The sequence below is a fragment of the Thalia democratica genome, chromosome 1 (genome assembly GCF_965202585.1).
Source record: "Thalia democratica chromosome 1, ktThaDemo2.hap1.1, whole genome shotgun sequence".
Lineage (NCBI taxonomy): Eukaryota > Metazoa > Chordata > Thaliacea > Salpida > Salpidae > Thalia > Thalia democratica.
Window position 1 is genome coordinate 58,064,144 of NC_139165.1, and position 12,139 is coordinate 58,076,282.

At 25.1% G+C, this 12,139-nt stretch overlaps 1 protein-coding gene across 1 annotated transcript in view; it reads left to right on the plus strand.

The window, feature by feature from the left end:
• The window catches only part of LOC145848506 (sushi, von Willebrand factor type A, EGF and pentraxin domain-containing protein 1-like), a 159,879-nt gene that overhangs the window by 76,856 nt on the left and 70,884 nt on the right, over positions 1-12,139 (plus strand). Inside the window, exons 27-34 of the mRNA XM_082953935.1 lie at positions 439-533; positions 595-722; positions 5,152-5,285; positions 5,958-6,052; positions 7,692-7,773; positions 8,093-8,187; positions 8,722-8,898; positions 9,942-10,023. Of these exons, the coding sequence (XP_082810061.1) occupies positions 439-533; positions 595-722; positions 5,152-5,285; positions 5,958-6,052; positions 7,692-7,773; positions 8,093-8,187; positions 8,722-8,898; positions 9,942-10,023 (888 nt within the window). The remainder of the gene's footprint in view (positions 1-438; positions 534-594; positions 723-5,151; positions 5,286-5,957; positions 6,053-7,691; positions 7,774-8,092; positions 8,188-8,721; positions 8,899-9,941; positions 10,024-12,139) is intronic.

A 12,139-nucleotide genomic window follows, 5' to 3' on the forward strand; every position in this document is an offset into this window, starting at 1 on the left:
TATTAAGAAAAATATTTTTAAATAACATTAAAAAACTAAGTTTTAAGATTTACTTAGTTTATTGAAATTATATGACTTACTTTAGTTGCTGACAGATTAAATTTCAAACTGAAATTTATAATTTTGTACAACTTTTTAAAGCTTATTTTACTCATGTTTTAAGAAAGATCTATAAAATTATTTGTGTTGACTACAAGATAATACTCAATTTACTAAGTTTACTTAAATAGGAAAAAACGTGCTATTTAGCTATTTTATTTATGACCGATTTATCTGAACTATTTTTTTGATTGTAAGAAAAAAATAGATTTTTTTCTCAGTGAAACCGGTCATAAAATAATTAGTTAATTTGCACGTTTATTAATATTATTAACAAGGCTCTACATAAATAACTAAAAGCTTGTTAACTTGTATAATTAATAATTTATAATTTCAAAGTGGTGACATGCAAAGCTCTACTACCGCCACCTAATGGAAAGCAATTCTGCACAAAAAGATTTCAGTTTGAATCAATTTGCTCGTTTGTTTGCGATGTATGTCTTCTAAATATTTCTAGGTATCAAAGATAAATGAAATAATTTTTTTTTTAAACAGACTGGGTTTTATATTGTAAATGACGCATCAAGAACATGTCAAGAAGATAAATCTTGGTCAGGAATTCAACCTGAATGCAAAATTAAAAAGTGTAGTAGTTTTGAGGCACCTCTAAATTCAAACATTCGGTAAGAGCCTGCTAAAATACTATTGCTAAAATATTTCAAATTTATAAAGTTAAAAAAACAATAACTTAAACTAAAAAATGTCTTAAAAATATTAGTAACTAGTTAACTATGCCTCTACATGTGTGTGATTAAGTCTGATAACATGACTTTCTTTTCTAGGATAAAGCAGCTAGATAGTATGACAATGGTTACAAAATTAATTCTAAGTAACTAACTAACTTACTGACTTTGTAAAAACTATGGATTTTTAAACAAAAGTTTTGACTGTTTTCAAAAGTAAAAATAATAATATTTTAATAAGTAAACAAAATTCTAAAAAAAAGACTAAATGGTCAGGTCAAAAAAAAAATCTCGCTATAGCCACTGTTTCAATAAAATACTCTGTTAGGCTAAACCAACATTAAAGTTGCAGACGAGGCATGGAAATGATATTTATTTACAGGCTTATGTAAGCGCGTAAATAATTATAATTTTTTATTGAAAGCTTTGTTAGTAATGTCTGATAAATATTTTTAATTATTTAGCATTGTCTCATAAAACATTGTAAAACATTTTAAAACTTAAATTTTGCTTTTTCTATCGTAAGACACATCTACTATCAGTGTTAGAAATCCTGTGATACCTAGTTGCAGACGAGGCATGTGAAATGAGATTTATTAACAGGCTTATGTAAGCGCGTAAATATTTATAATTTTTTATTGAAAGCTTTGTTAGTAATGTCTGATAAACATTGTTAATTATTTAGCATTGTCTCATAAAACATTGTAAACCTTATTTGTGTCGGACAAGTGTTGTAAAAAAGTTCAAATTGCTGTTTGTTATAGTTGGCGTACATTTTAATAATATATTTTTTAACTTTGAAATTAGACTTTAAATTTCTAACAGATTTCCAAAAACTAATTTGTTTTAGTATTGGGTTTTGCATATGCCTAACGATATCTCTTGAATTTTTTCAGTTTTTCAAGCTTAATTATAAATAGTGCTAGTACAGAGCCTGGATTTTTTTTTAAATTTTATTGTTGCGGTTGAAAGTTGCGATAAAAAGAAGTTGTGCCTTTAGTTTTATAGGAGTTAAAACAGCTGTAACACGCACTTATAACCAGAGATGTTCAAACCTTTGTCGTTAGACAGTATCCTAAGCCTTTGAGATGTCTAGTAAAGCTAAATTAATCACATTATTTTTTTATCATTGTTAGTCAGTAGACACTACCTTAGCAACTCAAACTGTTTAATCTCTACTCTTATAATTTTCCCAAGTTATGCTGCTATACTTATACTTATTAATCACTTTTACGAATAAAGTGCTTCCAAACAGATGGTTTTTGGGAACTTATTAATACATAAACAAAATGACTTCTTATTGACTTAATAGATTTTGGGTGGGAAGATGGTTTGTTTGTTTTCTGAAATGAAATTGTATTGGCAATATACAAGACATCTTAATTTTTCCAGTCATGCAATATTCATGCAAGGTATTTTTAGTCAGAGTTACACATATAAAGGAGCTTTTAATTCCAATTGGATTACGATTTTAAAATAGCTATGAAGAGATGTTTTTGGACCCGGAAGCCATTTTTTATTGCATAATTCTTGTAGTTCATTTATTGTTAAGTCTGTTAAGCCCGCAGATTAAAGTTCTTTTTTTAGAATTCATAGGACCATATATGTTTTACTGACACCTGCACATTGCTTATTTAATATTTTAGCTCTCTTTTGTCGAAAGCAGCGATTCTTAACCTGGGGTAAGCTTACCCCTTGGGGTAAATTCCTTTGTCAATTAGTGTTCATTAGTTGTCTTTTTCATTTATAAGTAAGTATTTAATTGTGCTTTTTAGTTAAATATACTCTTTTAATATTTACAATTTTCTACATTTGATAAGCTTAAGGTTGATTTTTTTTTAGTTCCAAAAATAATTAAAATCTTGTATATTATGGGAAAATTTGGTAATTATCTTCCATAAAACGGTAAAGTACGAATAAAAGATTAAGAATCGCTGGTCTAAAGCATAGGTCTGCAGCCTTTAAATCTATTAAAATTTGCCTGCTGGCCGCACTGTAAAAAAACTCCTTTGCAGACTTTATCTAAAAGAGAATAATAGCACTCAATTAAAAAAATATCAAAATGGTAATAAAATAAGCAATAATTAATCACTAGTTATTACTAACTTTTAAATTAAGAGTATAACTTTAAGTTTTTACTATTTTTTTTTTCGTTTTTGAAAAGGTATGTTTTAGCTAAAAGTACATATTGGGCCACAATTTGCCTACCACTGGTCTAAAATAATATATCGGTTATATTGGATCATGGCTTTATTTAAAGTAATATTACTGTTGATTTATCAAATCCGTGATTTTTTTGCTAGAAAGCCTAATGCAATAAAGACTTTACAAGATAAATGTTAAAGTTCTTGCATTTGCTAAGCTTATTTGGTTAAAGTTACAGCAGAATTTGAAGATTGATTTTGACAACCTATGAAGAAGAAAAGAGAAGTCAACAACAACTAAAGTTATTAAACGACAAGCATTCTAAAACTTTTAAAACTAACAATGAAAAAAATTAGAACTAAAATGTGTTAGTAGCATATAAACGTTTACAAACAGTTGCAACATTATTAACCAACTATAAGATCCAAGCCCATGAAGATATGGTTGTAATTGGTGTGTCACATACTTGTGGAAAACGTTTACTATGCCACCGAGGAGAAGAAAGAGGAATAGTCAAAAAAACTAATTTCATTAAATTTAAAGTAGTAAAACTGATTTAAAAAAAAGTAGCAAAATCAAAGTTTATGAAGAAAAGTGTCATGAATGAGCACTATGTGGGACAAACAATTAAGTCTTTTTCCTAAAGATGGTGCTTTCACGGACAAAACTAAAAGAAAATATCCACCAGCGAGACAAACGATCGAGCTGCACTTAAACTACAGTATGTTACAAACACACAACATCGAGCAAAAAATTCAAGGAAGCATATTCAATAATTTTAACAGATTCAACGAAAAAAAAAGTCATTCAAATCTGGATTAATAGAAGGCAAATGGATTAATTTGCTACAAGCAAGCAAAAACATAAACAATAAAACACTACCATTTTATAGATAATAGTGTCTCTATAAAACCATAATTTAGTTATTTATTAAAGTAGTTTTGTTAAAAATTTTGTTTCAGAAAAGATTTTGACCTTTTTTTTGTTTGATAATATTATTACTTTATAACTAATAGTTTACAAAAAATATTTTCTTGTTAAGATATTTTAAGTGGATATTTTATTTTAATTTTTTTTTCAAAAATCTTTTTTTTTATTGTCAGTAATAATATTATTTTAAGATTAATAGTTTGTAACCAACAGTTTCTTGTTAAGAATGGTTTTTATACTTATTTTAAGTTTTGCTTATAACAAAATTTGTAAACTGAACATAATGTTTGAACCAGTCCAGGACATAGTTTATTTTGTTTGTGATTTTTATATTTTTTTTAGTTAGTTTGATCATCAATAACAAAAAAATCAAGTTTCTTAAACTTAGTTGCATAAATGTGTTTCAGTTCTTTTAGTTTATTGAAATTTTTCAATGAATGGTTTTAACCCTAAAAGCGTTTTAAACTTATATGTTGTGCAATAAAAATTTATAGATATATTTAAACAATCACTTGTTTTTTTAGTAAATTTTGTTTTAGAAAGATTTTTTTTTTTATTGATAGTAGTATTTATTAAAGACCAATAATTTACACTAATTAGTTTTTTACTAAGACAGTTTTTATTTTAAGGTTTTAATCTAAAACGAATTTGTTTTTACTTTCGTTTCAATTAAGTTTACTTATATACAAAAATATTATTGTGTTAAACTAAAAATCGTATACTTGTTAATACACTAACTGTACACATTTTTTGATTACTACGTCATAATATAATTTTCCTTATTTTTGATTGACTTGAAAAATAAGTTTTTGTTTCAAGAGTTTTGTTTTATTATTTTTATTGACAATGAGAGTAAATCTGTTTAAAACATCTAGAACTTGAGTATGAAATAAAACTTTGTAGATTTTTATAAAGAGTCTTTCTATTTATATATATATATATATTTATTTAAGACCTACTAATTCGATTACCTACTAATTTAAGACCTACTAATTTAAGACCTACTAATATATATTTATTTATGTATATATACTTATTTATTTGATGCCATAAAAAGATCCTAAACGAACTTTGACTGTGTTCTGGATAGATTTGAGTATTCATATATAAATCTTGTTCATATATCTAAATTATATTATTATTGTCTAATAAAATAAATGAAATATTTTTTTTAAACTTTCTATTATAACAGTTTTAAAAAGTGCACTATATTTTTGTTTTACTAAATTATTTAAGTTTTTTTTCTATTGAATCAAAAATGCCAACTGTTAAGTTGTAAAATTTATTTCAACAGATGCACAGATAAAAATAATTACGGTTCAACATGTATGGTTACTTGTGATCTTGGATATGAAATAGAAGGAAAAAATGCGATAAGTTGCAAATCAAACGGCGATTGGACAGTTGACACCTTAACTAAGTGTAACTGTATGTATTTTTTTTGAACTTTTTAATTTAAAAAGGTTAAGAATAGTATTTTAACTAGATATATTTTAAACACTTCTAGTAATAAACCCTTTAATAAGAACTTTTATGTTTATTTTTATTTGATTAAACAAAGTTGTAATTTCATAGTGAATTTTTATAAAATCAAGAATATATGTTCGAAGAATATTATTTATATTTATTTTAATAACTTTCATTTTAAGAAACATAGTTATAAAACTATATCTTTAGAACTGTCCATTTTTATACAGTTTATTCTAAAAAATCTTTATCAACGAAAACATCGGCGAAAGTCTACAGATTCTAAGCCTGGACTTTCGTATGTCGTGAGACAAGCTCAAGTTAACATAAGCACACGAAAGTCTAGGCTTACGCTCTGAAGACTTTCGCCAATGTTTTTGTTGATTGTATTCAGTACGAGCATACCAAACTAACTAAGGCTAACTAATAAAACCTAAAAAATACGAAACCGGTCTCAGTCTACCGTAAACTTGTGGTCTGATAGTTGAATTGGTATGATCAGAAACTATTAAGTTGAAATAAAAAAATATTTCATTGATTTCGTTTTCATTAAGTTTAACCTAGCTATTATCCTTTAGTATAGAAAAATACATAGGTAAGTTACTTAAGTTTGAATAAAACTAAACATTATAGTAATAGAGTGTGAACCAATACCACAACCTGAAAATGGAAAACTGATTTGTTCAGAAAACAACTTGTATGGTTCAAACTGCCAAGTCAATTGCAATGTAATTTTTTTGTTTACTTTAGAGTTTTTTTAAGCTTATCTTTAATTTATAAATAATAATTAGACATTTTTTTACAATAGCAAATTTATTTTAAGCTATAATGAATAAATCAATTAGATATAACAAAGAAAAAGAGAACTTTCAATAAAGTTCTGTACTCTTACATATTTTTTTGTTTTTCAATATGATAAAACTACTCTTTTTTTCTCTTTGCTTCAAAGAAAAACATTCTATGCTTCATACTTTAAACTTTTGGACATACACAAGATTAAACCTTATGTAGTTGCCTCATTTTATTAAAACCACGTATCAGTGCAAAAAGTTATTTACGTAAAATGTTCCAATAAAATGCTTTAAAAAGTATAGAATTTATTTAAAAAAGCAGTTATTTATTACCATAAACTTAAAAAATAATTTTTGAGCACATCACGCATAGTCTATTTCGGCTGATAGCGGATTTTTGGTATTATTATATTTAATATTATTGTTGTTGCTTTTTTTTTCGACATATGTTAACAATGTACTGTTTATATAAATTACTAGTTAGGACAGTAATTAAAACAAAGACAATTAATTGAAAAAATATAAAATGTACTACTGTGAACTGACAATTAGGACACCTGTTTTAAATATAAAATTTTTTAACAGTGCTTTTAATAATATAGCTTTTTTATTGATTTAGGTAGTTTTCGTTTTAAAATTTATAAAATACAGTTTTTAAAATAAGAGTTTACAGAAAAAAGTTATATATAACTTTATTAAAGTTTTAATTTAAGTATAAACAAGGTTTTTTCTATAAAATTATTTAAGTAACTGTAAAATTCTTCTAAAATAATAATAAAATGTAGCTGTAAAAAAAAAAAAAAAAACAGCCAAGTATAACTTAAAAAATATTAAAGTTTTAGAATTTCTTTACTTTTTAATGATAATTAATATAAACTCCACAGTACTATCAGTTTTATATGAACAACAAAAGGCCTCAGTTCACTAAAAAAGTTTTTAGCCATATTCGTTGTTTAGTTAAAAAACGATAAAACATGTATATAACCTTAATTAAACTAAGAGAAATAATATTAGATTGCACAAGGTTTTTAAACTTATATAAACGTTATTAAAAGTATTAAAAAGGTATTTTTTAACACACAGTCGTTTTATAAATCTATTTTATTAGAAAACTTTTACGTAAAACACAGATGAGAAAGCTAAAAACTAGCGTTAGTAAAGTATAAAGCTTAGAAAATTTATTAAAAGTAGTTACGTCATAAAGAGTCCAATGTAAAACAAATCTATGTAAATATTTTGTATAGACAAATTCTTTACCTATTTAGAGTTAAGCTTAAGAAACAATTAACTGAATAAAAACTTTTAAGTTTAAAATACTTTAACACTAAAGTAAAATGTTAAAGATTTAAAAACATAAAACGGTATTTGTTTTTTTTTTATGATTTTGTAAATTGTACTTAATTTCTAATTAGATTTTTTTTTTCTTAACTTATTTCCTAGCTAAACAAAAGTTATTTAAAATCTTATTTTTATTTTTAATTTTTCAAAAAAATTTTTTAATTTAAATATTTTTGTTATTTATTTAAGTTTAAATTAACTTTAAAAACTAACTAATAATTAAAACAATCTATGAAAGGAGGGATATTTTCTTACTGGTAGTTCAAAGCGTCAATGTCGTCTTGACAAAACTTTTTCTGGCGCTGAAGCTGTTTGCAATTGTAAGTTATCTAACTTGTTTCCTCAACACCTACTTTGCTTTGTTAAGACAGTATAATATTCTTTTATGTGCTAAAAAACATAATTTAGCGTTACATAAAACTAATTAAGAGTGTTTTAAATCTTTTGCACAAAAGCTTTTTTATTTATTTTTCTTTTATATTTTTTGATATTTATTTATGTAATTTTCGTTCATAAAATCCATGAATAATATTTCAATAACTATTTTGAACTATTTAAAGCGTAAACTATGCTGTTTACTAACCTTCTAAAGGGGGATAAACAAAAGTATTAACCTGATATTGTATACCTATTTTACAGTGATAAGTTGTGATAAACTTCTACCAGTTGATAATATTCAAATGAATTGTTCAAATGATAACCAGTACTCTTCTACGTGTTCGTTTTCATGCGAGGTAAACTTTAGTTAAGTTAACAAGCAATTGTATCTAACATTTGACAAACAAAATGACAGTTAATTTAGTCATTAATAAAAAGTTGTCTCCATTTTAAGAATCTATCATAAAATTAACAAAGTGCAATAGCCGTTTAAAATACTTATTAGTTTAGGTCAAATTTTATGAAAAAGTTCACTGCACTTTGAACATATTTTAATAAGCTGTATAAGAGTTTTTCACCGGCTTAATACATTATCTGAACATTAAAATCAATATAAAACATTATAACAAAATAATATTATATAAAATGTTTATTCAAACTCTTATTATCCAGTATTAATAAATCAATCAATTACTAGATCAAAAAATATTAAATTAAATTTTAGTTTAAAAAAAAAAGCTTACTGATTAGCTTAAGTTAACAAAGTTTACTTTAACTTAAGTTTAAGAAATGCTGAGTTAAATTAGTATAAAGTCATTATAGAAAATGTTTTTTTTTTCTTTCGTTTTATAATATTATTTTAAAGTCTAATGATTTTTTTACAAACATAGGTAGGTTTTGAGCTGTCTGGATCAAATGAAAGAACTTGCCAGGATAATGGATTCTGGTCTGGTATAAAAGCAACATGTACTATAATCACTTGTGGAACCCTATCTAGTCCAGGACATGGATTTTCTGACTGCTCCGCTAAAAATCAATATAATTCTATATGTTCTTTTACTTGTGAAGTAAATTTTGATTTTTTATTACTTTAACTACTAAAAATAAACTGAATAAGTAAAACTGTATAATCAATATATTTTTGGGTGGCTGTCAAATTTGCACGAGTGTACAAAATTGCCCGAGGGGACAATTTTGCACGGGTTGTTTTTTTTTCAATATCACTGTTACCTCTAACCCTCGGTCGGCAAACTTTTTTTTTAACAATTATTGTTATTATTTTGTTTTACTATCACTGTTACCCCTAACCCTCATTCTCGGTCGGTGGCTTTTTTTTATTTTTAGTTAATTTATTTCTGGTAATTTATTTTTTTATTATAAGGATTTTAATTTGTTATTTTTTTTTATTTTATTTTTACTATCTTTGTTACCCCTAGCCCTTACCCACGGTCTGTAACTTTTTTTTCTCTTTTTTTTAAATTTTATTTGTTAGTTTTTTGTTCAGTTTTTTATTTTTATTTTATTTTTACTCTCGTAGAATTTTGTGCCCTCGTGCAATTTTTACTTCGTGCAATTTTGTCTTCGTGCAACTTTGACCCGTTCCAATAATTTTTAGATAAAGCAAATTGCAAGGTAAACTTTTTTATTTGAATAAAAGTTATAGTTTTTTCACTTGAAAGGGCTTTTTTTAAACATTTTTTTGTAAACGGTGTAAAAATATTTTTTACATAATACATATAGTAATATTTTTATGTTTTACGAATAGTAATGTTCATGTTAATCTTTGCAAAAATATTTTTTTTAATTTAAACTATGTATAACTTTTAATGTAATATACAATTCTGCACAATAAGGTAATATTTACAAAAATAAAAGTCTATTTTAATTATGTTTTAATTATTTTTACTTTTTTTATTTAAGTAGTTAAATATGTACAAGCAACCTATGTTTTGATTTGTTATTTTTGAAAATAATTGGTAGTTTCTGCAAATTTAGCATTTAAATGTACTAAATGTTGCTGTAAAAAATAAAAATACATACACATAGTTTTAAAAGTTTCTTACTAAGCATACAAATGAAAACGCATTCTTAAATTTCGTATTATTGACAGGAAGGGTACACCTTAGAAGGTAGCATTAAACGTGTTTGTGGCTCAGATTACATGTGGTCTGGTAATACTACAACTTGCAACCGTAAGTTGAAATTTCATACAAACAATTTAGCATATAATTTCATTGTCGTTAGATTTAGTATATAAATTTAGTTATTTAAAAAAAAGTTAACTAGTCTGTAGTAGGAAAGTGGTTTGGTCAGTGACATTTGTAATTACATAATAATAGATACTATACATGTATGTCTAAACATTTTTACTTTACACTAGTAAAAAAGAAAAAACTTAAATAGTAAAATTTAAAAACAAAGCACCTGATTTTAAAGTTAAATAAATTTCTAGACAAACGGTGTTTGCTACCATAAAACATTAAAATTTCTAAAGTTTATACTCGTAAACATACAAAACAAAAGAAATTTGAGTAAAAATGTTTTTATGTACTAGGTATATCTACTATAAACACATACATACAAATAAAAATTACATGTAAAATTCTTACTAATAAAGTAAATACTCAAAAATGTTTACTATGTTCAATAGTACAATGTATTGACTAAACGATACTATCAATCAATAAAGTTCTATACAGTAGACTACCGCTTAAGTACGCACTTTTTTTGGTACGCACCAGTGGCGTCGCGTGGTATTTTTTTTAGGTGGTGCAGAATTTAAAAAAAAATCAATTATTTTAATAAAAATATATTTTTACTGTCAAGTTTGAAAACAACTGAACTTTTGCTACACCTGAAGATAAGCTTTGCTTTTAAGGGCATAGGGGGGATAAAACACTTTTTTCACAATTTTATCTCATTTTATGTAGTTTTTACTAAGCTACAGGATGCTTTTTACAGATTTTAAAAATTCAGTACATGTTTTAAGATATAGCCGGTCAAAGTCAAAGGCAACAAAAGGTTCATAATGGGAGGCACAAACTAAAACAGTGTTTAAAAAAATGTTTTAACCCCCCCCCCCTCCTCCCCTTTATGCCCTTAACATCTACTTTAGAATTATTTTACTGAAATTACTTTATACAGTTTTAATTTAACTACAAGTCATCTTTTATCAATATTAAAAATTCATTAAAGTTTTTGAGATATGGTAATTCACAGTCAGAGGTACAAATGAATCCTTATTTTTATAATATAAACTCAAACAACAAATAAATCAAATCACTAAAATCATATCTTTTTTTTATAAATTGGCCTCAAAATCTTTAGATGTTTCTTTTATAAAACAAAAAAAAATTGCTAAATTAGATATTTAAAACACCAAAAAAAAAAGTTATAACAAAAGTTTTTTTTTTGTATATATAAAAGTATATATTGATACTTAAAAATTTAAAACTTCTCTTCAACAAAAGTATAAAATTTTATAAAAATTAGGATGAAAAAGTTTAATTAAAAATTGTTTTAAAAATGATGGAGAATATAGGTTTTCAGTAAAATTGTATTTTTTGCTGTTTTGGTTTGCTCCTTGTATAATAAATCATTGTACTCTCTGGCTTTGACTGGTTGTAACTAAAAGTTTAATTGGAAATTTCAAGTTTATTAAAGAGTAACCATTAGCTTTCTGAAAAAGTTAAAATAAGAACAACATGTAAAAAAGTGCTTATACACCCTCCCCCCTTACCCCTCACTAATTTGCACATTTTTTTTACAAACATTAAAATTTTTATAAACTTTTTTTCTAATTTTAATGTTTTTTGTTGGAGTTTTAAAATTCAATAGTTTTTTAAGGGTATCTTTTCTTTACATAATTTTAATTTGTTTTTCATTTTGATGACAGTATTTTTGTCAGGAGCTCAACTTTTTTAAGTTTAGTTGTGAGGCTGTTGAACTTTTCATGAATTTTAAAGATAACTTATAAATATGTAACCATTATAGAAGTAAAAATTTGGTTAGTTAGTTTTCATGTGGCCATAGGAGTAAAACACTTATTTTTTAATTTTAAATAAGCTTGTTATTTTCAGAGTAAAAATTAAAACTGCTTTAGTCAGCCTGAATATTTTTCTAATTTGGTCTGTTTTAATTTATCTTGGGTCATCTTGAGTTTTTAACATTTCTAAGTTATCCTGATTATGAGGCAAGGCAACCATGTTTCAACAATTTTATCTAAATTTTTTGCTTTGTTTATGAAAAAATTAAACCAAAAGTCATATAAAGTAGAGGTAGACTAAATTTTCCTAAAATGTTAAACTA